At 45.2% G+C, this 27845-nt stretch overlaps 1 protein-coding gene across 1 annotated transcript; it reads left to right on the forward strand.

Annotated features, from left to right (window-relative positions):
• On the forward strand, nucleotides 1-27577 carry THSD1 (thrombospondin type 1 domain containing 1). The gene is made up of 5 exons (XM_072854574.1): nucleotides 1-97; nucleotides 6636-6775; nucleotides 12253-13218; nucleotides 21525-21683; nucleotides 25970-27577. Exons 2-5 carry the CDS (start codon nucleotides 6718-6720, stop codon nucleotides 27343-27345), a joined length of 2559 nt encoding a protein of 852 aa, XP_072710675.1. The 5' UTR covers nucleotides 1-97; nucleotides 6636-6717; the 3' UTR covers nucleotides 27346-27577.
• The last annotated feature ends 268 nt before the right edge of the window (nucleotides 27578-27845 follow it).

Below are 27845 nucleotides of genomic sequence, written 5' to 3' on the forward strand. Positions count from 1 at the left end.
CGCTGACAGCCGCCCTGACAGCCGCGCTGCGCCGCGCCGCCATTTAACCCTCCCCCCGCCGCCGGCCGGGCCGGGTCGGGCGCTGCGGCCGCCGGAGGTGAGTGAGCGCCCGCCCGCCGCCGGAGGGGCGGCCCCGGCGGCGTTTCCTCCGCGGGAAGGATCACGCTTCAGCCCCGTCTCTGCGCGCCCGTCCCGCCGGCGGCGCCGGTGCGGCGGCCGCTCCGCCCGCGCAGAGCCGCGGGCAGCGGCGCGGAGGTGAGCGCGGGCCGGGCGGAGGGGGAGCCGCGTCCCCTGCCCCGCGGCCCGGCCGGAGCTTCGCCTGGCGGCGGGGCGGGCGCGGGGGCCGGGGGATCCCGGGCCTCTCTGAGGCGCCGTCCGCGGGGCGCGGGTGGGTTGCCCCGCGGCGGCGGTTACCTCGCCTCGCCGCGGGTGACGAGGGGCTTGAGCCGCGGGGGAGCCCCGGGCAGCCTCAGGCTCGGAGCGGGCTGGGTGGCGTCTAGCGGCACGGACCCCGGTCGGCACAGGCTGGGGACAGTCGCCTACGAGGGGTGCTGACAGGACCGTGCTGCGTTTGCCGTAACGCTTGGTTATTCAGGTTTTTAAAAATACCCGTGTTGACTTCAGGTTCTGGTTTTGTGTCTGTCCTTTGCTTAGATTTTCCTTGTGATCGCCTCTCCCCTTGAGGCAGGGACCGTCCCGCCTGGGAGCCCTGGTGTTTTAGCAGTCCCGAAGTGCAGGTAGCACTGACTCGTAAAGTAGTTGTGATGTTTTTGTCACTCCGAGTCTGTGATAAGTAGGATTAATTTTAGCGTTTTTCAGTATGTTTGGTGATTCCTACTTTGTATCAGTCGCTAGACGAAGCCATGTGAGTATATGACAAAATCAGTGTAAAGCAGAGGAGACAGCTTCCCAATTCTCTTAATACTGATACTTCATGACATTTCAGACCTGCTTCTCAAATGTATTTCTAATTATTTCAGCTGTGCAATATATATTCCCCATACTATGCTCTTTAAGATAAACTTCACTAAAAGGGGAATTCCAGAAACAGTGAACAATATATAGAGGAGAATATAGAGGAAAGAATGGATGACTGCATTCCATCCCTTATTCCATAAAGGGTGATCTAATGTATTTCATTCTTTGCATTCATTATTTATTCTTGCTTGGACAGTTTCCCAAATCTCCTTATGCTTAATAAACTTATTTTCGCTGTACATTTTCCAAAGTAAATCTCATCCGTATATTCAGTCTACTGTAGCCCTTAGGTTTCAAAGGACAGATGCTGCTGGCCAGCTAGCTCTTGAGTTGCTGAGTTGATATCAAAAGGAGCTGAGAAATCCCAGGATTTTGTGAGATCAGACCCCAAATGTGGATGAAAATAGGCTTTAGCAGCTAATTATTGTTTTTTTTTCTTGCACACAGAGAATCTGGTGCTGTCAGTTTCAGTCTAGTGAATTTAGATGCATAATTTTAATAAAGCCATTATCTGATAACAATGTAAAATTGTCTGATGTGTAAATAAGAATGAGAGATGCCTTTGAGGATGTCAGCTCCAGCCCCCTGCTGTGGCAGACATCACATATGTACTTCTTTTGCTAAACTCAGTATCTTCCAAGAAGTGGCATATTTTTGACCCTGACCACTCTGACTGGTCAGCAGTGATTATATTTTGATAAAGTGTGATGCACACCTGAGGTGCTCCCTCTTTAATGTTGAAGGGAAAGGATTATATGGGAAGTTCTGAAATTCCCAGCAGGTGGTAACACTTCAATAGCTGCCTAATCCCACATTGCAATAAGCGAATGCTGGTTGAAAATAATTAATCTCTTTCCTGCCATACAGATAAAATATCTTAAATTTGCAGAAATATTGCAGATACACATTTCTTTTTGCTGTTCATGCTGCTTGGTGTCCCTCAAATGAAATGTAGGGAGGATTTAGGACTTCCAGGCTTTTCCATCTCTAGTCTATTTTACTGTTAGCCTCTCATGCATAACCAGAATTGTGCAAATTTTGGGTTGCAAATATGACTGAAAAATGTTTACTAATGGACAGTTATTAAGGAAACTGGTTTTCATCTGGGATTCCACCCTGCCCCCCCTTTATATTCTGGCAACATTTTGCTTGTTTTAAATTCCAGTAGGTAACTTTATTTTTCTGACAGCATCACTCAGACCCTGGCCGGCTCCCTGGGTCCCTCGGGGTGGCTGGGGCATGCGCCGCTGCTCAGGGCAGCGCTCCGGGGGGAGGCAGGCTGGCTCCGAGAGGATCAGTCCTCAACCTGGCCCCCCCCACTTACTCCTTCCCTGAGCCCTTCCCCATGCTCTCATGAGTCGTGGGGGTTCCCGTGCTGTGGCTGGTCCACCTTCACCTGGAGCTGCTACAGCATGGGAACCCCATGGGGGACCCCAGCTGGGGGACAAGGAAGGAGCAGGGCTGCACTGGTGGAGGGGAGATGAGCGAGGACAAGCCTCTTCCCGATTCCTGAAGGAGGATGGAGCTAGGGTAGGGCAGGGCTCAGCTTTTGCAGGGGATTTGCAATGAGGAGGAGGACTGAGGGTACCCATGGCCAGGGTGAAATCCAGGATCCGTCAGTGGCACTCCCCTTCATGTGAATGAGGCTCCAGAGCACAGAGGTTTCAAGTGCTGTGAGTTTGTGTTCTCATTAAACTCAGTGATTGGTCATGGAGTAGCTGATTAATTCCTGATGGCCCTTTCTTAACTGCAGGGCTCATTTGCCTGTCATCTCCCTTATGAAGGGGGAGTAGCTGCTGTTATGCTGTTGCAGGTGATGAAGCTGGTAACTGGTTAGCTGTGCTAAATCAGCAGGTGACAGCACTTGGAACAGGTGGTGGGTTTGTGAAATGTCATGTCTGCTCTGTGGCCTTGGATACTGCTGCAAAAAGTACTGGGAGTCATAAATCCAGTTGGCTTGTGGTTTGTTGTTGTTTTGGGTTGGTTTGTTTGGGTTTTTTTGTAAAACTGAAATGATCACAAAATACTTTATGATTTTAATGATGGAGAAATAGGGACATTATTTGAATAGATGAACATATGTAACTCTAGCAGTGTATATATAATCTATTCTGTTACTTATTCACAAAAAAATACCATAAATAAAATTGTAAATTGCATCTTTGGTTCTTGCACAGTTCCTGACACTGTAGTAGTGCCTGTAAGCCTCGCAGCTCATCATGGATTTATTCTCATAATAGCCTTACCAGACAGTGAGGTACTAGTTTTCCTGTGTCACAGCCCTCCACTGGAAATAAGTGATGTGACCAAGATCACACAGGAAATCTGTTGCAGAGCAGGGACTTGAAGTTTTCCTGTGTCATTTGCATTACACACAAGCCTCTTGGTCTTCATTTCCAAGGCCCTTTATGGCTTATCCCCTCCTCGTCTGTCATTTCCAATTCCTTTTGGGGAGGAAGTCTTCCACTTCCAATCAGCCCATTACACCGTCTCTTGGAAGAAGAAAGCATCTTTTTATGTTGCTGTGCTTCTGCTGCGTGTCACACAATAGAGCCTCAGTCTGTGCTTGTCCACGAGAGCAATAAATTTAAAAAGCCAATTATTCAAAGTCTGATAGCCTTCTCTGTTCAATCATTTTTCATCTCATTAAGTTAATGAACTTGAGGTAGAAGATCTGAATAGAGTAGAAACCATTTAAGATGTATTGTCTGGCTTGAAAAGCAAAATTTTATGTGAGTATGAAAAGTGGAGAAATAATAGAGCAGGGGGCAGGAGGCAAAGATGTGGAGATTTTCGAAGAAGACCTAAAAATGAGAAGAAATCTAGAAAAAAGTTGGCTTAGGGAAAGACTGAGAGGAGTGGGGAGAAGTCTGAACCGAGCTTAGAGGTCAGCATAAGGCCTGTCCAAAACTGAGGCAAGGCAAAAGGAGGGAAAACTGAAGGAGGAACAAACCTGTGGGGAAAGAGAGGACAAGGAGGGGAGGCAATACTACACCAGAAGTGGGCCACCAATTCTTGCATTCAAAGTTGCTCTTAGAATTGAGCTAGCAAAGGTGCAAAAACTCAGGGAGGCTTCGTGGAGGCACTTCATTCGGAGCTTTGTTCAAAGGTAGGGCTGTATTGCAGCTGGTAGCCTAAAGTAGCTGTGTGTGAGGTGGGAGGGCTCCTGGTGCAATGCAGTGACAGCAGAGGCTTGCAGAGGGTGAAGTAGCCCCGAGCTAGGCTTGCAGAGGTACCGGATCTCACTAATTGGAAGTTAGTTTTGGTGCTGTTTCAAATACTCCACTTCTAGCTTGGGTGTTGCCTGCGCTGCACGCTGGAGTCTTTTTCCCAAGCAAGCCAAGATAACTGAGAGGGAAGGAGGTTTTGGTCTGACGAATGATCAGTGTTACAGAAACACCCAAGGGCCTTGGCGCTGGGCTCCATCCGCGGGCTTGGTTGGAAAGAGTCCCTGTCCTGAAAAGTCTGTACTATAAATACAGAGCAGGAGAGATGGAGTGGGAGAGAGGGGAGCAGGTTAATGCTGCAGTTTGCTGACATCGTATGCCTGGCAATGGCAGGAATAGGAACAGAAGTTGGGTCTCCTGTGCCTCCCACCGGCGCCCTGTCTTGTGAACCGTGCTGCTTTTGCCTGGGTGGGGCTGGCACACACAAATTAAGATGCAAGGTGACTATCTTTACTGAGAGTGTTCTCCCATGCAGGCTTTTTTCTTTCTTCCCAGGGATTTATTCCCCTTCCATAGCTTTGTTTCCTCTCTGCAGTATGTTGTTCATTAGACTGAGATTAGGATTATTTTAATTTCACCTGTCAGTGTGTGACTCTCTGACAGAAGTATTTGTAAAAGCCATTTGAAAAATACACAGCTAGGAAAGCTGGAAATGGAAAAGACCCGTTAAATCATCCAGCACAATCATGGTTGTGGCCCACAAAGCATTTTTTCCCCTCTGTATTTCAGAGCAGTTTACAGCAACGCCATGTAACTTCTGCTTGTTTTCCTTGAGCAGTTACGCTAGAGGCCAAGGCATCAATTGCAATTTTTTTGTTTTTTTAAATGAAACCTGCTTTTTCTTCCTTGGACCACTTTGATTCTTTGTTTTGCTTAACCGATTAATGATCAATAATGATACGTGAAAAGAATGATGTCCCCGACATGATGCCGGGCCTGCTGCCAGTAGCCGGGGGCAGTTACGGAGTGGCCGCCCGGGGAGGCAGGCTGGCTCTCCACTGCCCTCTGCTAGCAGCCCGCCCCTGTCTTGAGGCATAAGGTTTGTCTTCCTGTAATTTATGGCATATCAAGTGAAATTGTGGGTGGTGGCGGTATCACTGTCCCTATCTAATTCTTTCTGGAGCCTTGTCAAGTTCGTGGGCCGGATGATGATTATTCCCTTCAGACATGTACAGCTATTATTGTAATGGGCTTTTACTGAGCAAAGTCATGCTGTTAGTCTTTTCTTAGAAATTATTCTCTCCAGCCACTTGGCACATTTTCGTAGAAATTATTCTCTCCAGCCACTTGGCACAGAGAACAGTTTAAAAAGCTTTCAAATAACATGTCTGCTGTCTCTTAGTTCAACAAGTCTAGCAATGTAATTGTTGAAAGACCTCATTTGTGATTCCTAAAGATGCACCTGATCTTTCCCATACCTGGTTCCTACGTTTTACCTTTATGCTCTGCAGTTTTGTTCACTCCTAACTTCTGCCTGCTCCAGTGCCAAATTTCTCTCGTAAAATTAGATTGTAAACTTTATGGAACAAGAACTTTCTTGCATGTTTGCGTGATGGCGAACACAGTAAGACTGACTTGCCGGCGCTCCTATGCAATACAAAAGAGCAATACTTGTATTTTGAGAATAGTTCCCTTGAGCTAGATCTTCTCTTTCTAGATTCTCCCCTACTTCTGCTTCTGAAGCAAACTGTTGGCTTTGCTGCTATCATTGTGCTTCCAGCCTGTTTTATGTGATTGTTACGAGACTCATAAAGAGTAGTTTAAAGCACATGGACATAAAATTGTGAAACTTGCCAAAAGGAACTCTATTTTTTGTTGGCTTAACCAAGGCTGCAGAGAATGTAAACTTAAAAAAAGATGGAGGAAAAAGTGGAAGTTAGCACCTTCTCCATCTGATCAGTCTGAATGACATAAAAGGCAGTTATAGATCTTTTATAAATCTGGTAAGATAACTAAATATATTACTAGACCTGAATAACAGGGCAGTTTGAGGACGAAAATGGTAGTTTTGTACTGAGTCTCTTTCATACTTGAAAGCAGTTGACACTAAGTGATATGAATCATGTAGCAGCAATAAATCTCCAATATCGATATGTGCCAAGGCCAGAGTTACATTTTGTATAAAATACTTGTTATTTCGCTATCATGAGTCTTGATCTTAACGTAAGACATGCACAGCAGCAGTTACTGCAGTGCAAAGGTAAATTGTTGTGACCTGTCTTTGTTGTTCTGGCTCAGAAGGGAAAATTTATTGTACAGTGAACTGTAGCTGTGCTTATTCAGATGCATTGATACAGTAATAGTAATTGTTAAGTAAATGGGAGAAAAGTGTTGATTAATAGTGTATTTTCTTATACTTATTAGTGGGATGTCTTCCTTCTTGTATTTTATGAAGCAAAGTCAACACAGCTCTAATTTTTTAACTTTCAGGTGTTCTTGGAAAAAAGTGCCTGCACTTTGGAGCTGAAGAAGGACATGAGGAGTAAAAGGACCCGGGATCTCACCGGTCAGAATGAAACAGATGTTGAAGGATTTTTCAAATCTATTGTTAGTAGTGCTCTGTGACTACGGTGAGTATTAGAGCTATCAAGAGAAAACTGTGAGATGTGTATTCACAAGGCCATTTTGGATGGTGCTGTTTCCAGATGATCTGTTGAAATCGGATGCCACAGAAGCCACCACTGATATGCACAGAATATAGTCTAGATCTTATGCAATATCTAGGTGGAACATGCAGCGTGCATAAACTGCCCCTTTAGATCAGAGTGGCAGGAACCTTTCCTGCTGTAAATTTGCTCAGAGAAATAAACAAGATAAAGGAACAGATTTCCGTGGGCATCATCAGGGAACTGGCTGTGTTAGAAGCAGTAACTGGAACTCTGCTCTCTTGTAAGGCTCATATTTCATAATATTTAGTGAATGTCATGGAAGAGAGACCTATTTTAGGTATCCATACCAGGATGGGTGGAACTGTGCCATACAGCTACCTGTTTCTCTCTATTCACTATAAAAGGAACCTATGGTGTTTGGCTGAGATGTCAGCATCTACAGTACAGGCAACCTCCTATGATTGAGTGAGCCCCCATCTGATGGCCCTAAGCTGCCACTTAGAGAACAGCAGAGGTGTTCTTTCCTCTGACCATATAAGAAGCCAAAGGATGGTATTCATACTCATTCAATCTTAGTCATGTAAAATTAGGCAGCTAGTCAGAGGCAATCAGTCTCTTTTGAGTAGTCCACGCACAAATCAGCACATATTGAAAGCAGCTCCAACCCATTTGCGGTCTGAGATGTGTGGAGTGAGAAAGCACCTCCTTCTCACCATCAGCTGCCAAGGAGGGAGGTTAGACATCTGAGTTCAAGTTAGACAACTGTAAGATCTACAAGCTGAGGGGCATCCTGTGCATGGCGTCTTATCTTTTCCAAGACTGTACTAAGTAGGAAGTAGATTTGCAAAGGGAGTTAATTACTTATTGCACAGTGAATTAGAAATTTTGAAAATGGGACTCATAATTCCTAAATAGTAGATATGTTTTTGAAAATTACATTCCTAATTTAAAAGCAGGTGTTGTTCTGACAGCTGCAGTACATTGTCAAGCCATTCTAAAGGGTTAATCCATGCACTGCTGAAATGTCTGTAGCATGGAACAATGCAAAAAGGTTTGTTTAGTCTCTGCTTATGGAATGAGCTGTGGTAGTAGGTAGTTCACACACCAAATGGCTGAAGGTGTCTTACAAAGGAGAGAAATGGACCAAAAATGTATGCAGTTTGCTCTCCTTATATGAGTGAGAAAAATCTGATTATAGGTAATGACTGAATACTAAGTATGCTCAGCTACTCATGCCTCTGTGCTTGCTCCATCTCTGCTCTAGAGCAAGGGATCACTAGAAGGTGTAAAGAACCTAGAATTGACATCTTTTAGATGAACTTAATTCCAGCAGAAGTGGAGACACTTGTCTATGGCTTTTAGTACTATTTCTTCTTTTAATAAGACAAAGTTAAATAGCCAAGACCAATAACCAAGACCACGGCACTGAGTGGGGAACACAGTGAAGTATTAAATTCACTTAACCCAAGAAGTGAGGTGGATGATTGCAATATCCACTGGTTCTTGGTAAGCCAGTCCTGTAGGCATTCACAACTAGTTGACTCAGAGGTAAAAGCCTGAACTTTATTATAGAGTGTGGCACAGTAGGTAATTACAAGGTGCAGTTAAAGAGCTAAATCTCCACTGCAAACTTTAGGTGCATCATCTTTTGCCTTATTTCCAGTTAAAGGGTGGTCCATAATTCAGAAAATTACTTCCAAACAGTTCTGCATATGTACATCTTTGAGTATCACATGTGTACATAGTTTTTAGATAACTATTTCACTCATAGTTCTCCGTTTCAGACCAAGACTGTTTTTTAAATGATCCAGTATGCTCTGGAAAATTACTGTAATGCTAAAAAAAGCCCTAACATACAACAAAACAGTATTCTAATTTCTTATCAGTTTTTCTGATGTGTTTGTTCTTCTTAGCTCTGTGCTGCTGGTGGCTGACAAGCCAACAGCACAACCCAAGTTGGCTTAAACACAATTAAAAATAAATAAATATCAGAATAGCACCCTCAAATAATTCTTCTCGCTCTTCAGTGAAAACAAGGATTTTCCTTTTGATCTTTCTAAGCATGAGTTCTTGCAGAGACTCCTCTGGCAGGTTGTTGGCGCCACAGCCAGGCCCCATTCAATGGGAGACCATTGTAATGACAACCAAAAATATACAAATGCATTGAAAGCTGCCCCTGACTGGCTGGCCAAACAACTGGGACCACGTTTTGGCATGTGACACAGTCATGCGTGCACAGTAGGCTGGAAGGCAGCTGAAGGAGCTTGCAGTGGAACCTGGCTCTATTTCTGACTGGTGCCTTTTGGCGCATCATGAAAAACTGCTATGTGGGCTGTCCAAGAGTGCAAAGTTCTTGTGCTATTAACTAAAGATGGGGGAAAGGATGCTGTGAGCTGGGGTGCACCAGCCAGAGCTGTGCAATGCTGTAACAGCATCCTCCAGTAATGCTCACTTTCCTCACTTCCCAAGTGATCTGCATTAGGGTTGATGGGAGCTACATGGCAGTCCCCTGGCCTCTCTCCAGTCCCTCCCACACACATACACAGTGATGTTAATTCTTCTCGTCTGAGCCATTCCAAATAAAAAAATAGTGCAAGAGAGTCAAGACAGTCACAAAAGAGAGTAAGGACAGTAGAGCAGTAGGTACAAACATCAATGCTTTTCATTACTATCACTCAAATGTTTTTGCTGTAAGTTTAATGCTTGAAGTTGAAATTTTTCACACTGGGTTTTTGCCACGGTCTGATTTCTTTTTCCCTTATAATGTTTCAGCTAAGTTGAATCTATCCAGTTTCTTTGTAGAGAAATGCATCATTTTGCCCATGTTCAAAGAAACAAAAACCCAGCAACTCCCAACTGTTTCACAGGGAAACTAACACCGCTGTGGGAACTTCATGTTTGTTAGAGTGCTCATGGTGGCCTGGGACATGCTTTCTGCTGTCCTTATGAAGATTTGCCCAGACTTGGTCCAGATTTAAGTCCTTGCAGATGAGTTAGTGATGAAGTTCTCTGAAGGGTCGAGTGTGCCCCAACTCCCACTGGCTCCTCTTGCCAGCCCCACGGAATACTGTGTGTGCTCCAGCCCAGGGCAGCAGAGTTCCCCTACATTTGTAATATTGGGCACTAGAGTTGCTTGTCCTGTGTTCTCTGCTGTTATGCTAGCAGTTAGCAAGAAAGGTGGGAACTTGCTGGAGTTAATTGCAGGCCCAAGGAATAGCAGAAGGTAGAACAACTAGAAGGCAAAGAGACAAGGGCAGGAGTTTGGAGAACCGTGATTATGGTAATGGAATTAGTACCCGAGAGATATTGACAATAGGCGACAGTAGGAACAGGACTGGAAAATATGGGCAGGCACAGATGACAGAACCAAAACATGAAGAGCAAGGAGAATGTGTTGCTGGGCAATTCATGGAGAGCTGTTTTTCACAGGCATTCAGGGTCTGTTCCCTACTCTCTCAGTGTCCGAGTTGAGATCAGGTTTGCTGGGGTGCCATGTGCTCACCACAGCTGGGATCAATGGGATCCTGCTTCGGATGTCTGAAGGACCATTGTATTTAAAATCCAGTCCTGGGTTTCTTAGGGCATCCACAATTAGTTGATACTTGACAGTTTTCACCTTTGTGCCTGTGCCTTGGTTCCTAACACACTAAACAAGAATAGTGCAATCCTCTCATCTTTCGGGGATATTGGAAGGATAAACTCATTAATATTTCTAATGCAGTAATATATTATGATAAGAGCACAATAGAAGAGTCTATGGGGGAAATGAATAATTCTGTGTTATCAAGATGGATTTTTGGATGGTGTGCAGTCAATAATACATGGGACCACCCATGGAAGAATGAGAACACAACAGCCCTCTGGTAACGAGCACCATCCGTCTGCCAAATGAAGCAGCGTCTTGTGGAAATGCAAATTAAAGACTGAGTTATAGTACATATATATAAGAGTATAGGCATGATTTATATGTGTAAGGCTGTGCATGCCACCTTCATTCGGACTTTATGGATGTGGTTGGAGCTAGTTATTTTAAGGCCATGTTATAGCTGGGGGAGAGTAATAGGCTCTTCTAGTGCACACTGCACCTCACCCTGATGTAAACGTCTATAGCTGGTCAGATGAATTTCTTCCTGAAAATTTCCCTGCTGACAAGAAAGTGAATCCAAGGTGACTAACTCAAATTGAAGCTTAGAGGGGTAGGCGTCTAATATTATGTGAGATGAGTCCTCCTACTCTTGACTGCTGAGTGCTTGCCTTGGCAGCTGCAGTGTTTTTCCAGCAAAGCTTTCTTTGAGGTAATTTTAAGACATGTGCAACAGATTTAACAAGTCAAAGTATTGTTAGTTGATACTACTTATGAAAGGATTGCTTTAACTGAAGTTTTACACTTCCGTAGCACCTTCCATCCAAGACTCGGAAGCCTTTTCCCAGACAATTAATTAAATAAAGATGTCTCACAGCACATTCTGTATCTGGAATAGATGTACGCAGTTCCCATTTTTCAGATAACCATTCTATGTCTGAAATGCTTAAGTTTCAAGCAACGCAGAAAAGCTAGCTGAGCTGAGAGCGGAAATGTGATCTTCCCAATCCATTGCTTTAGATATCATCTATCCCCACTAGTTACAGCATGTCTCAGGATAATTTGGAAACTTGCACAAACATGGTCATGCAAGAAGTGCATTTAAAAAGACTGTGCCATTTATAATGAAATGATGTCATTTAGACATGTTGCACCACATCTGAGACAAGAAAAGTGCTGCAGTCACCATCACTGTTATTTTCAGCTCTTTCACTCAACTGTCTCTGTGATGCAAATGAGCAAAATGAAAGATTCATAAGACAGAGCAGGAGAAGAGGCTTCAAAAAGCATCATGCAGACTTCCTATTTTATTTAATTTGAGGGACATTTTTCATGTTTCTGTATTAAGAAACTACTGTCCTTTCTTTGCTAAATTATAGATAAAGTAAGTGGAAAAACAGCTGGCCACTGTGAAGTGGACTTTAAGAATCTGTAAGTGAAAGAAGTAGAGAAGTTTGAGAATCTATCCTGATAAATAAAGTTTTCTGTGAATCTTCTGGGTTGGTGCTGCCTTTTTTTTTTTTTTTTTTTTTAAAAAAAAAACAAACCTTGTTTTTAACCTCCCTGAACATGTTACTGCAGTGGACTTTGAGCTGCTCCAAACCACGTCCCTGCACAAAGGAGAGGTGGTGAGCTTTAATTGCTATAGCTAGGACTTTTTTTGTGTGTGAATTGATTCACTTTAAAAAGTTTGAGAACCACTTCTTAAATATCCACTTTATAAATCTTTGTTTTCTTTCATAAGGTAGATGAACTCTTTGGTTCTCAGTTGTCTCTTTGGTTCTTAATACTGGTTCAAAGAGACTCAGTTGTCTCTCTGGTTCTTAATACTGTTGTGAAACTGTTTTCCTTTCAGTTCTCGGCGAAGTGGAGTATCTCCTGTTGGAGCGCCCAGGTCATGTAGCCTTCAGCAATGACACAGTGTCTGTGGAATATCAGTACTATGGTGGTGGTAATGTGGCATCAGCGCATCTGTCCATCCTATTGCTGGATGCCAGCACCAATGAGATAATTGCAAGAAAACAGCTTCCAGCAAATCAGTCCCAGGGGATGATAGAGTTTGAGTGTTTCCATTTCAAGAGTGCTGGGGACTTCTTGTTCAGAATGGTCTCTCCCAGTGATAATGGCAGTGCTGCCCAGTGGAGCAGAAGCAGCACATCCATGCTCCATGTGGAATGGCCTGTATTTCACATTGATTTGAACAAGAGTTCAGAGGTGCTTGGGAGCTCCCTTCAGGTTGGACTTTTTACAAATGAGCAGTTGTGTGCCGTGAATGAGACAGTGGTTTCACTGGATGTGATATTCACCAGCACCCTTTATGAATTCGGAAGAGTAAGCTCTAATGAGACTCTGGGCATTAGAACTAGCAAAGGAATCCCACTCTCTCGGTCCCAGTGGGTAGAGTTTGATTGCCCACCTGTTGGTCAAGAAGCATACATCACTGTGTTACTGAAATCAGTAGAAACACATTCCATCATTGCCTCCATAGGACCCATAGATCTCCTCCACAAATTTGGATACAGACTGGTTGTGGCACCAGAAGCAACATGCAAAACTTTGGTTCAAGTCTTCGTAGTCTCTCCACCCTGCACTTCTATCAGCGGAAAAATTGTCGTCTATAAAGAGGCTCTCAAGCATCCTAGTCAAAGAACAACCTGGCTGTATGAAACCACCCTTCACCCAGGAGACAACAGGACAGAATTTAACTGCACTTTGTTTGATGTGGGGAAGAACAAATACTGCTTTGACCTCTTTAATTTCTCAAACCGAAGCCATTTTCCAACAAGAGTTAAGGAGTGTATGATGATCCAAAGGAATATGGGTTTGTACTGATGTTTGTCCTCTTTTAGCCAAAATCAGTGCTCTTCCCAGCCAACATGAGTAAAGATAAATAGGTTTGATTGTGCTGTCCCCTATTGAATAGCTACTTTTTGGGTCTCCAACACCAGACAAAATAGTTGTAATGCCAATAGTTGTAATGCCATGGCAGATGGGAACAAGATGGAGTAGACTGTTATGTAGAGGCATACACAAGGACATTTGGTAGCAAATGCCACTGTGGTAGCTTAAAACTGCACTAAGTTAACACTAAGTACCAACCAAAACTATTTGGGACATTCTGAATGATGTATCTATCTAGTCCTGGTAAAACTGAAACTTGACCCTCTCAGTGAGGTAAGAAGCTACTGCAGTAGGTCTGGCCCATTGGAGACACTAAAGGTAGGATTAGTCTTACCTACATTTAAGTGTCTAAAAGCCAAGGGTCTTGGCTTGTCTAGCTTTTTAGTCCAGAGAGATAGGCATCTCGCAAGGGTGATTCATGGGTATAGAAGATACGTGGGCTGAATCCTCACCTGGTTGTCTTTTTCTCTAGCCCATTTGCTGTAGGAGTTCAGAATCCTACCTGTTAGATAGACAAATTATGGTGAGATGAATCAGGATTTGGCCATAGCGAAATACACTGTCGTGTCTCTTGAACAGCTTGCAGGTTTTTCAAGCAGCCTTTCAAGACATGTCTCTGCTGCTGCTTAAAACAGACAGGGTGCATTTTTTGACCCATGAGGGCACCTGGCAGGTCATGGGTCACATTCATATATCATCACATTCATCACTTTTCCTCCCAGAAAAGATTAGAATCATACAAACTGCCAACTAGGGACAGTCTGTGGTCCCTATAGTCCTTTTGGCAATGACCAGGCATGGTCTGGGAGAGTGCTGGTTGGCAGAAGCTAAAACCCTGTCCAGGAGTATGAATGATCATGGTTAAGGAGTGATCACAGTTAAGTATGATCACAAGACAGAGCCTGAGCCCATTCCTCGGCCCTGTTTAAGGAATATCTATACATTCTATTTGTATCTATACATCTTATGCAGATGTAGCTTCAGAGGTGGCAGTCCATGGTTTGTCAGAGTCTGGAAATCACAGTAGCATGGCAGAGGAAGCAGATGAGCCAAATATCCTTCTCATCCTTCATTTGTGGAAGGCAACCACAGTGAGGGATGGGCTGTATGTGCACAAGGGGATTGGGGTTGGGTTCGGTTAGGTTGTGTTAAGTTAGGTTCTGTCCACCCTGGAATGGAAATGTAAATGTTCTCATTTGGAGCAGGCTTGTGTCCATATGTAATGAATTAGTCTTTCCTATGGAAACACTTCAAAGAGTTTGGGTTGAAAGGTTTGAGATGTACACCATTTTCTACACCTCCCCACCCTGGTCTCCCTGAAAAGGAAGTGCAGGAACTCAAACCAAAAAAGGGTTATTGTGCTTCATGGGCAGGTCTCTGAGTAGGGTCATCAGCAGACCAGCAGTGTAGGACATGCTCCATAGCACACAGTCCAGACAGAGCTTACCTTAATTAGGTTCCTAGCATCATATGGTCTTGCTTTGTACTATTTCATAAATTCTAAAACTGTTAGCTCTTTAATTAACACTCTGTACTAAAAATGACCTCTATTTTCACCATATGCCAAACATGGTACATAGTTCTTCTCTTCATCTTAACTTCCCATCTGCATTCTCTGTTGGCACTCTCTCTTCCTTTGACATAAGCAAGTCTATCTAAAAATGAAAGCATATTATTTTCTTAATGGAGATAATTCTCAAGGAAAAAGGAAGAGAGAATTCTAATTCTTTCTCTGTGCTTGTGTGGTATGTTACACTGATGCGATCTAGATAATTACCTTGACAGATGAATACCTGGAATATGACATAGATACGTTTCTGTGCCCAGTATTTGACTGTTTTAATTGATGACATCCACCTTAAGCAATGACTGCCTGCAATCTGCTTTGTTTTCTTGGGTTCCCTGATAGCACCGTCCTTACAACTGCAGTCGAAAGAATCAGGCTATGCCTGTGAAGAACAGAGTTAAGTCAATAGCTGCCGAGTTAGAACTGTCAAATCTACAAAGCCGATGAAAGCAAAACCACACCGTGTAGCCATAAATAAAATGTCAACCTGAAATGAATTAGACTGCTGCACACCTGACTTCGTGCCTGTATCTGCGAGACTTCAAAGCCCGCAGGCAGCGTTTGAAAGGAGCGGGGTGTTCTGGGAGGTGCGCATCCGCCTGAAGCCACAACAGGCAGAGTGAACCTGCGCTGCCTGCGATGGCCATCTGCCTCCCGGCTGTTTTGGAAAGCCCTTTCCTGGGGTCACGAGTGTGTCTTACCCTGCTGCAGGGCACTGTGCGCAGACCCAGATCCCTGATAGCTGTTCATGCAAAATGTGCAGCTGCTGCACCACAGGCGCCTCTCCACAAGTCACTTATTTACTGCTTTGGAGTTCCTGAACTCAGTTTAAGGCAAGGAGAGGTGATAAATCCTCTAGTCTGGGCTCCTGTGCAGCATGAGCCATCACTTTTAATCCAGTTACCCTGGTGTTGAGTCCCACAACTAGTCTTTGCATTTGACTGCCACTTATCCTTCAGAGAGTTCTCCAGTCTTTTGTTGAAGGCACCACAAAACAGAGACCCTTCTGGTAATTTCTCTCAATACTCTGCTCTGATTTTTTTTTTTTTTAAAAGGGAAACTCTGTGTGTTTCATAACTAAAGATCATCGAGCTTCATCCTCTAGTGACTGGCTCTTACTCTGCTGCTCTCTGCTAGAGGAGACAGCTGTTTCCTATCCACTCTCTTCCCCCTGTGAAGGCGTTTGCACATCCAGATCATCTCAGTCCTTCCAGATAATCTCAATGTTCTTTTTAATAAACTGAAAAGATTAAGTCTTTAGTTGGAAGGTGTTTTCTTCAGGATTTGATTAATTTTATGGGTCTTTTTGGCTCCATTTCCATTTTTTTAAACAGTCCTTTTATTTGATGACAGGGTTACCAGCTTTGGGTACTGTGTTCTGATGTCCCCCTCACCGATGCCCCTTGAGCAGCTATTTACTGCTCATCTGCTTTAATTTCCACCAATTTCATTAGCTAGTTTTGCCATAACTTTTACCGTGTAAACTCCTCTTGAGATGTTTTTGCGTATGACCTTTCAATATGTGGTCTACCATCCTGCAGGTACAATTTGTATTCCTTCTTCCTACATTTTACATTTTCCTGGTTTATAATCTACTTTGCTTGAGTTATTCTAACTTAGCAAGTAACCTATATTCCTCCATACAACTGCACTATCTACTTATGTCATCACAGGAGCGACGTATTTTCTCAGTAATGGTTTTATATATATTTTCGTGTCAACCAGGCAAGCATTGTACAGCACTGAGCCTTACACTAATCCCTTTGGAATCTCTCCAAATGCATTCCCACTCGGTGATGGTTTTCTGTTGACAATTGCGTATCAAATCTGTCTCTCAGCCAGTTCTTACTTCATTTAGTATATGCTCTATTATTATGAAGCAGAGATACTGTCTTGTAAAAGATAAAGCTCCTAAATCATTAAAATTATCTTCATCCAAACCACAGAGGATGAGATAAGATTATTTTGCCACACCTGTTTTCCATAGATCGGGCATCAGTTATATTCCTGACCCTTTGTCAATCCTGCTCTTTACTCCTCATCCCAGCCGGGTTTAGTCCAGCCTGTGGAACAGGAACCTGGCTTGTGTCTGGAATAGGAAGGAAAGGGCTCCCAGTGGCCCTGAGTGGGTCAGGACAGCAGCTCTTCCAGCCCAGGCCATCAGCTTCAGAATCAGTGTCGCAAAAAAGCTTGTGCTATGTAAGACTGAATATATCTATGAAGGGTGGGGAATACGCCTATTAAATGTGAGCCAGCACTTGTGCAGCTTTCTGCAGACTCCAGCTGGAGAACCTGTGAAAAAATAACAGCGAGATGTGAGTCACTTCATTCATCTCAGTGGAGCGTTAACTGTTTCACACAGGTGACTGAGAGTCATGCAGCTAATTTTTTTCCGGTGTTTGACGGGATTATTTGAATGTCTAAAGTAGGAAACTCTGTTAGATCATCTTACCCAGCAACAGACGCATTGCAGGCTCATTCTTTTCAGTACTTTATCCTGTGCTTTGCTCATCTGGGATTTAAGCGTCCCCAGCAGTGAGACTTCTGCACTCCTTAGGAGGATGTTCTGTGTCCTAGCCTGTATCCCACTTGAAACATTCAGGATGAGACTGATAAAATTAATCAGTAATCTATGCTACAGCATAGAAATGGGCTTATTTTCTTCATATTTCCAGTGTTAATTAACTTTCTTTTACAGTTCTTAATTACACTCTGGAGACTGGTTTCAACTTTGATGTGACTCCCAGTGAAGTCTCTTGCACTTGCTGACAGCAGAGATTAATTTTGTTCATCTGACTTGTGCTAACTGTCAAAAAAAAGCTATCAGGGAGTCAGCAGGGCATAAGAAGTGCAGCTGTTGTCAGCAAAGGGAAAGAGGGAGGTAGGGGAAGCCCTTCTGAAGGGAAAAGTGGTCAGTAAGGGAGGAGAGGAGTAAGTGGAGTATCTAGGGGTCAGGCAGGGAACTTTCATCAAATTCTTGCTCCCTGAATAAGACTGTATGAATCAGACCTGCCTATCTGTAGGAAAATCTGGAAACCAATTAGCTCTTTTGCCTGAATCTGTACCTGGCTTGCATTTATTTAGAAACAGGCGGATGCAGTGGATCCAGGTATGCCAGGGCTGGTTTGTGCCCCATCTGCTTCTCCTATATCAGTGAATGCTTCTTCTCCACATCCCCAGAATTTTAGGAATAAATTGGGTGTTACGGACTCACTGGGATAGCTCTTAGCTTCTGAAAAATATTTTTTAGGCCGTGCCTCCGCAATTCTTAAAGATGCCTGTTTGTGGGGAAAATACTGTAATTTGTCCAGGTGGAGTGTAGGTTTTCTTCCTTTAGAGGGATCCTCATCCTTTCGTTGTCCAAATTAGTAACCTATTGGAGCATGCCACCATTTCAGTGCACCCAGGCTTCATTTCCATGGAAATAGAGAAACAGAACGGGTGAGAAGAGTGTTTTCCCAGGTCTTATCCAAACACCAATACGATGTGTGTACACCCAATCTCAGGACTTAAAAACTGATCTCAACTTCCACAAATATCCTGCAATCCCCCAGGCTAGCGCAGGTGTTTATGTGAGCCTGTAAATAATTAGTGATTTTGTCCCATATCACTGGTCTTGTTGAAGTGCTTAGGACTAACACATGCGTCAGGCTGGAAGAATGATGCTGAGCATCCCTCACTGACTGCGCCATTAGATAGCACTGTGTGCTCAAAGTCTTACCAACACAGAAATTTGAGGGGAGATATTTATGCAGTGCAACAATTAACACAGTTAATTGCATTTATCTTTCATGTTGGCAGATCTGCCAACTGTCAGCTATTTCAGACTAACTCATCAGTTAGGTGTCTTCACGTTGATAATTGATTCCTCAATTGTATGTGAAAAAATTCACACTTATTAGAGCTAGTTTGCAGTGCATACCTTCTGTTTTTTCCCCTGGCGCTTTGGATCTGTTTGTCTTAAATGGAGGTTAATAATTTCATTTCCTTGGGGGAGAATAAGCTATGCTTCATTTTCTTTTACATTCTGGTAATTGCAGGAGGTGGCAGAGCAAGTTGTAGGAGTTTAAATCTCCGGTCTTTCATGGGAGCTGGAGGATTTCCTGCTCTCCTGCTGCTTAAGGTGCGTATTCTTAGCCCCAAAGCTATGGATGCAGGTGTTTTTGCTGAGGAACTCTGTGCCCTCAGCTGAAGCCGAAGTCAGTGAAAAGTGCCCTGGGGCAATGGGCACATCATAGGTTTGATGTCAAAGTTAGAAAACTACTCATCCTAAATGTTCTTGTACATTGAAGCCCACAGGCATCAATGCGGAGGCTGCCAAGCATCCTCCACTATCACCAGTGTTAGCACTAGAGGCAATCAGAGCCTTTCTGGGTCTGGCTGTATATCTGACTGTAATGAACAGAAGTTTAAATGAACAGGGAATGTGGAGAGAGGGAAGTGAGCTAGCTCATGCACTGGAAATTATGGCAGGGACTTACCAAGTTGCTCACATAAAGTAGTCTATGAGGAGGTGGGTGCTTCTCCAGCTAGCCTACTTCCCTCTGCCAGTGATGAGGGACACTGCTGGAGTCTTTAATGATACTGATATGAAGAAGAGTGTCATGAGATCCCCAAATACTGTGATACCATGAAGTCTTCTGGAGGAGGAATCAGTGGGCCCTTGACTGACTATTGATTATGGCCATTTTTCTTGCTGCCCTCACTAATAGCTCTGCTCGCTAGCTGATGTGATTTTGCAGCTGTCCAGGATCTTTACCTTGGAGGGACTCCTTACCCCAACAAAATTCCATAGTTCCCCCCTCCTTGGCATCCTCTGACTCCCTTTCCTCTTGACACCGCACACCATCATCCAGTCTTGCTCCGTTTCTCACTTTACTGGGAACTGGTGCGGCTGCAAACTGGAGGAGGAGTTTGAAAGCACAGCTTGCCTCTGGGCTCCTCTCCCCTGTTGTAGCAGCTCTCCAGCTCCAGAGACAGAGGGATGAAAGCAGAGAGGTGCCCGAAGAGCAAAAAGTGAAAGACAGCCTGGGATCATGGATATCACAATATTGTGGTAGAGTCAGTGGCAAATAACCTGGGAGGTCATTTGGTGTTGTGTGGGCTTAAAACCTCAGCACCACTAGGGTGTCTCGCCATGCCCATCTCTAGTCTGCATTAGGCGAGGCAGACGTACTCGAACATGCATGCACACAGATGTGCGTGAGTATGTGCCCACACACGCTTTGCAGCCTTGTAAGTGTAAGCTCAAAACCTCTGGGCCTCATCCTGCAATGCAGGTGAGTACCTGCACGCAGGAAAGCAGCCCCGCTGGTTCTGTTACGCTGCTCGCGTTAACGTTATTCATATTGGCGTGCTCACAAAAATTTGTAGGACAGGACCCAAAGCAGTTAAAATTTCATGTTTATTGAAACACAGATGTATTTTTTTTTGTTCGAGACTTTTAAAGGTAATAACACACTATGAACAATACAGAAACCAATATAAGATGAAATCATAAAGCCATTTCCAGTCATGCAACACTGTCTAGTCCTTTAACATCATAAATTGTTCACTGATCAGGAGCTCGGTGGCATACTAGCAGCAAAGCAACAGTGTAAGAAAATTAAAGATTGTGACCTGTGTTGGCAGTAGCAGCACCGTAAATTATTTAAAAGAGCAAACTTTAGCAAGTTTATCTACATTTCGTGATTTAGCTGGTTTTCCACTTTATCTGTGAGCGGTGAAATGGAGTAAGTGGTGTATTGTTTTTCTTTCTGGCACATTTCAAAGCCAGGTCACTGACTCAGCTGACCCATAGGAGGGTCCCCTGGGTATCTGTCCTTAAAGGTTGCCCCCGGACTCGTGCATTGGTTTGGAATTTAAAGTTGTGGTCTTGCTTTGGTGTCACAGCTGTCAGATATGGGCAGGAATGGTCCCTTTCTGTCTCTGGGTTCTTGCTGCTGTGAAGTTTGAGTGTTGAACACTGGATAAGGATGTTTTCTAAGCAAAAGAGGGTTTTCATTACATATTAAAAATGATAATATTTGAGGTAGCATTAGAACCTGAGCCTGCCTCCACTTAAAATAAATAAATGAACCTGCAAAACTTCATCTTGAGTTAATTGCCTAACAATAAGCAATAAAACAATAGGGACCTGTAAGCTGTCAAATGAATGATTCAGTAACATGTTTGTGTGCTGAAAAGATAATAAAGAGAAAAACCAATATCACTGTTTCATTAGGCCTTGTAGGCTCATCCTCCTTTCACAATCATATAAATCAGGAGTAACTACACTTAAGTCAATGAAGTTATCCTGCTGTAAAAGCACTATTTGTCAGGCAGGAATTGGATTAATATATAAATTACGAACCCATTCCAAAGATTTGTGGATTAATTTCCATTTGCTGTTGTTCCAGGCAGATCCTGCCAGCCTCAGTTAACTGACCGCTGTGCCACTGGCTGGCACTGGAGTGAAAAAAGGAAAAAAAAAAAGCGGGAGCGTTGCCTCAGACTCTGATGGGAACAGGAGCAGGTCCCTGGAAGCTTCTTGCTCTTTTGGTCTTGCCATTTGCATTGTTTGGTTATTTATTGCTGGAATAAGAGAAGACATATGCTTGTGTCTTTAAAGGTAAGGAGGCAGTCGCATTCCTCATTGCTGTGAGCTTGTGTATTTGCAGAAACGTGGAGCCCGTGGCAGCCCTGGAGCCCCTGCAGTGTCACCTGCGGGGACGGCGTCCGAGAGCGCTTCCGAGAGTGCCTCACCTCCTCGCCGGCAAAACCAGGCTGCGCTGGATCACCCAGGGAGACTTCCTTGTGTTCGCTGGAGGAGTGCTTGTGTACGTAGCTCCACTGTCCTCTTCTCTGTGGTTATGTCTCTGCCCTGGCAAAAGCAAAGGGCCTGTTATTAGAATGGCTTTGTAAAATGGAAGCATCCGATCTCTCCTTCAGTCGTATTGATTTTAGGGGGGATGTCACATTCCTGTGGTTGATGGAGTAGGGTGGGAGCCTACATGTGTTTGTGGGACAGCCTGAGATAGGGCTTCAAGGCTTAAGAAGATTTCTGCATGCTGTGAGTGCTGTGGAAGGGGTTTAACATCTCCAGCATGACGGGGGGTGGGGAAGGGCTGGGGGACAGATCTTGGGGCTAGCAGAACATGTTCAGTACCAAAGGCCAAAGACTCCAGGCAGTGGAAACCTATTAAAAGTGAAAACCTATTCAAAGAGGACTGGTTCCAGCTGGGACCCACAGTGTGGGGGTGTCACCCTGGGAGTTTTTTGAGGTGGCAGTGCCAGGTCTCCCCCTGCTCCAGCCTGCCACCGCTGTCAGCTCGTGGCCGGGCAGGCTGGCTGGTGCTGGCGGGTGGCAAGTGGGTGTGGGTACAGGAGACTTGAGCTTCCTGTAAGGTGAGAAGGGGTTACAGCAGCCCCATGGCCCCTGGTGAGGCTGGATGAGGCTGTGCCAGCACTATAACTGGGTGCTTACAGCCAGCGTGAGGGGCAGAAGTGGTCCCTTTTAACAGGGTGATGGTGCTCAGTCCATGCAAAACTTTTGCTTCTTGCAAACTCCCTGCTGAAAAGGAGGGTGCTGATGCCAAGGGGCCTCAGAGGTCCATCTGCTTAGAAACTGGCTGATCTACAAGCTCCAATGCCTTTGTGTCCCACAGGTGCCACAGGGGGCAGGGATGGGGAAGGGAAGGTGCACAGGGACTGTGCAGGCTCCTAGGCTCTCAGGCTGTAATTTAACAGGTAATTTAAGCTATTACAATATGCCTTACCCCTTGCTTTGGCTGCTTCCGTACACTTCCTTGTGCTGGCAAAAGTGGAGTGTGGAGAACTGGAATGGAGCCAGCTAAAAAATGGACAGTTTGGGGATGTGGGGAAGTTGTTTATCACATGGCCACTGCAATGCTTGTGCCACTGAAAAGCGAAGGGCAGCAGAGGGGTACAATGTGTAGCTGGAGCAGGGAGAGGGCAGGACTCCTTTTTTGATGGAGATGTTGGCTTGAACCAGCTTCAAGTTGTTCGTTGAATGAATGTCTCACAAGTATACAGGCAGGACTGAAATGTATTGTGGAGCACTGTATGAAATGGGTTGGTATTGAACAAAAGGTTGGGTGAAGGGAAAATATTAAAAATTACATTCCATCAAGCCAGGTATTGCATTTTGTCAGTGTTTGTGCAGCACTTGGGATGTTTTAAGTTTGTTGTTAAGGTGGCTGATGTTTTGTGGGTGACGTTTTTAATGACTGGAAAATGCTGGCCCTGTGGGGTTGCTTATTTCGTAAAGCTGTGAGTGTAAGCAGAGAGGAGCAAGTCAGATGTTTAGGGTCCCGCTTAAAGCTAATGCCCTGCTCTAGGGCTAGTTGTCTTCTCTATGCCAAACTCTTTCGGACTGCTGCAGGTAGTGGTGCCACCAGCAAAGCGTGGTGGGGTAGTTGGTGTTTTGCTAAAGCTGATGCTGAGCTGTGCTATTCCGTGCCTCCTGTTACCTGCTGGAGGGGTATTTCCGTAAGCCGTGTTTGGCTTGGCTCCTCGCTGGCCAGTTTCACCCCACTCCTCTGGAGTTCAGAGCGCAGCCCTGGTGCACAGAGCTCCCCGGAGGGGACTCCGTGCATGTGAAGCAAGTGCTGGGCACATGATTTGGGTGTGCACCTTGCTTTACACGCACAGAAGTGACAGGCCTCTCTGGTGCTTCTCGGAGGTGTCACTTTTTCTATGCAGGTGTGCAGCTGTGTAAGTCTTGTGATGGTTTCCAGAGAGGTCAGCTGTCCTGTGTCTACACGGTGCACGTGACCATGGCAGCGTGGTTGGAGGGTTGGAGTTACTGTCTGACAGTGCTCAGCAGGTCTGGACAATCCTCAAATTCCAGCAGGGTCTCTGGGTTGATAAAGAGGGTTTATATATAGAAAACCCAGATGCACAGGAAGCCTGCATCTGCACCCATTGCCATGGGATCATCTGGAGGAACTACCTTGCTTCTCTCTTGCACGTGGTTTCTAATCCTCCTGCTCCCACGTCAGGCAGCTTCCTTTATGGAATCACCTACATGATTCCGTCTCACTGAACCTTAGGTTGCTCAAGAAGTGACTTGACATTGTGATCTTAGAGTGTTCATCTGCTGTCTGATCTCAGGCTGGGGGTGCCATTCCTCCCCACCCCCCAACTGTCCACACCTTTCTGAAGCAGGCAAGCTTTTTTTGAGCGTAACTATGTTTGCAGTCATTAGTCCAGCAGATGGAGCAAATGGCTGAGTAAATGAAACCAGCACGCAGTCTAGGGGCAGAGGTAGATGAGGTGGAGAGAAGCAAACCTAAGTGACTAAGTCTTGTTTCGAACCTCGCTGTTTGCTAGCTGTTAGCTTTCTACTCCAAATGATACAGCACTGTGTGCATTCCAGATAGAAAACAGAGTCTTTAGAAAATAGCTGTGAGACTGAGAGAAGGATGAGCAATAATGAATTGCTCTGCTGTGGTGGTACTGAACAGGGCAAATGCTGGTCCTGCCTTCTCCCCTGGGGTCAGCATGTTCAATTCCTGCTCAGGCCCCCAAAACGGCAGCGCTCCATGCTCCAGGCATGATGGTGTTGGGCTGAATGCAAGTTTTAGGGATCCTCCAAAAAAGATTCAGCAGGCAGTGGTCTTGTTCTTTATGCTGATGTTGAGCTCTCAGAGTGACGTGAAGCTCAAAGTTAATCCCGTGGCAGGATTTTTCAAAGGTCTTGGGGCTCTCAGGTATCCCTGAGTCAAAGAAATGGGTCTCCTGCCCACCCAGCGCCCTGCACGTCTGTTATCATAGCAGCCTGGGACCTTCTGGCCTGTGCTCATCAGTGCATTTGTGCATCCTGCATACATAATAGCTGTGCTACCAGCTCACTGTTGAATGAATGTTATTCTGGATTATGGGAAGTACATGGTGTCTGCTTCTCGTTATTCTGCAGACACATTTCCTATGGCTGGACAGTCACTGTGGTGCAGGCGGGAGCACCTCACAAGTTTTACAGCAGACGGTCCATCACCCCGATGGAAGGCTCTGGGTTCTGGATAAAACTAGAGACTGGGAGAAGGTTATTAAGTGGTTCAGTTCGAGCTCACAGCTTTATGGCCAGCTCTTGTCAACCACAACTGAGCAGCCTTGTCCTCCAACAGCATTTTCATGGTCTTACGAAGCTGATATTTGGCCACAAGAAGTTGGGAAGTGAGTGCTACCTGACACTAAAATTAGCTGCTGGACCAAATCATCCATCAGCCGTGCTGTATTCTGCTCAGGGCTGCCACTGAAATGCTGGAGACTTTGTCCAAAAAAAGGATTACTAATCTCTCATTGGTTCAGCTATCTGTAATGTGGTGCAGTGTACAGGTGAGAGGTTTAAATAGTGCTGTGGAAAGCTCTGAGATGTTCACATTACAGGTTTGCAGGGTATTCTTTCCTGTTTGAAGGCCCATCTCCAGTCTACAACAGAAGAGTGTCAATACCAGAATGCCAGGGGCACTAGAGCAATGGCCTTGTTCTCAGTTAGGAGCCTGCTGTGGAGGAGAAGGTTTTGTCCTCTGGGGTTGCGACGATGGGCAGTGGTGGAAGAAGCACCCTCAGAGGACTGTAACTTAGAAAAGTTACACTGCCCCTGCTAGTGCTGCCTCTCTGCTCTTCAAACTCACTGCAATTCTCACACCCTCTTAAGCTATCCTAAAAATAATTTTAAAGTGATACCTGAAGTACTACTTTGGGTTGGGTTCTTTTTACCCCTTTTATGGCACTTTTCACCAGGGGGTCTTAGTGTACTTTGTAAAGGAGGGCAAATATTGTTAACCCATTTTACATGTATGTAGGAGTGCCTTATGGAAATGCCAGAACAGGCAAAAGTAATTATTACATTTAAAAGGTCTGTGGGAGCCTTGGTTTAAAGTAAATAGATCTGTTCCTGCCAGCTTGAAGTGGTCAGTAACAAGTCGTCTACAGTGATCTACAATGATCTACAATCTACAATGGCCAAATTTTAATGGCAGACAACTTCCTGTACTGTATTAATTGGTTATTTTTTTCTTTGTAGTAAAGTATCCATCCTAAAATACCAAAATGCTGGTGACAGTGCAACTCTGACAGACGTGTGTGCTCTTTCTTACAGCTATCAAGCCTCCCACCCCACCTTCTGTCCAGCCAGGAGAGGATCAGAAAGCAAATAATATAGTCACCATCACAGGTATCTCCCTATGCTTGTTCATCATCTTTGCCACCGTTCTCATCACCCTCTGGAGGAAGCTCTGCAGAGCTCAGAAGTGCAGCACCGCCATCCGCCAAAACTCCGTCCATTCCCCCGGCTTCCGGAAAAACTCTGACGAGGAGAACATTTGCCAAGGCAACAAGCAGCGGGACAGCTTCACAGAAGGAGGGGATGCCCCTGTTAACATTCCTCTGACCTACAGGCGGAGCCTCCAATTTGCCCAAGAAGATGATGCCTCTGGAAGTGAGAACTTTCAGCCAAACGCCCAAAAAATAATCCCTCCGATTTTCAGCTACCGCCTCGCACAGCAGCAGCTGAAAGAGATGAAGAAGAAAGGCCTGACTGAGACCACCAAGGTGTACCACGTCTCTCAGAATCCCCTCACGGACACAGTTGTTGGTGCCACCACGATGCTTCCCCTGAGCGGGGAAAACCAAGAGGAGGCGGCGGCAAACAAATTTAGGATCAAATCTCCCTTTCTGGACCAGCCAGCCAGTCAGCCCAAATTCCCAGGGGAAAGCTCTCACCCTAGGCTGGATTTTCCGTTCTCACAGGCCAATCCTGCAATGAGCCCTACCCAAACCTTGATAAGAAGAGCTCATTTCAAGCACCAGGATAACAGAGGGGACTTGTCCGAGAGGGGCTGTCACAGAAACCCTCAGTTTAGAAGAACAGCCAGTTTCCATGAAACTAAAAAGACCAGGCCTTTCAGAGAGAGAAGCATGTCCACCCTCACCCCCCGACAGACTCCTCTCTACAACTCCAGGACCAGAACGTGGGACCAGGGTTTGGAGGACAGGATGCGGCCAAAATCGAGAAACGCTAATCCAACCTGTGAAAAGCTGGATCAGCCCCACAGCACTGTGCCGGCGTGTGAACCGCAGGGCCACGGCACAAGGTGCCACCACAGGGCAGGTCCCCCAGTGAAGAAGCTGGACCTGATCACTGACCGCCAGCCTGCCAGTCAGGAGAAGGCAGCTGATAAGCCTGAGCCCAGCCGAAGTAAGAGGGGCCCTTCACCTAACCCCAGAGGCACGTGGCGGAAGGAAACGGGCTCAGCTGGCAAAGATAACTCCCAGAGAGGCCTAAGTGTAAGCCCTGCCCAGTACCGAAGGGACAAGTGCCAGAGCTTCCCCTTGGACCCTGAGTTTGCCTTTTATGATAATACTACTTTTGGCTTAACGGAGGCAGAGCAGCAGATGATCGACCTCCCTGGGTATTTTGGCTCAAATGAAGAGGATGAAACAAGTACTTTAAGCATTGAGAAACTGGTGATCTGAGTGACTCATTGCAGCCCTGCAGGAGGGGTGTGCATGGGAGAGGATCTGCAGGATCTGTTGGCTTCTGGTGGAAGGAGAAGCAGGAATCGCATTACCTCCACACAGAGCAGGAGGGAATAATGCCCCAAGTCTGGCTTGTGGGAATACATTCCTTTCTAATTACTGGAAAGTGCTTCCATATCATTATTTTTTGTATGTATGTGTGGACAATACACACAAAATACCCTGGGAAAGCATGTGTTAGTGAAGGCGTGACGCAGGAATAGCCAACAGATTTTATTTCATAAAGCAGTCGCGTTTCATGCATCGTACATTATGAATGCCACTGATCTAGCCTTTCTCACCTTGTGGACTGTGTACTAGTAGATCATGATGTCCTAAGGCATCCATTGTCCACTGTCCTCAACCATCTGTCCTAATTAGTGAATCATTTCCCCTTCAGAAAACACAAACCTCAAGTTGTGAGCAGTTTTCATCGGTTTTTTGGTAGTCGTTACTGA

Source organism: Ciconia boyciana, chromosome 1 (genome assembly GCF_034638445.1).
Source record: "Ciconia boyciana chromosome 1, ASM3463844v1, whole genome shotgun sequence".
NCBI lineage: Eukaryota > Metazoa > Chordata > Aves > Ciconiiformes > Ciconiidae > Ciconia > Ciconia boyciana.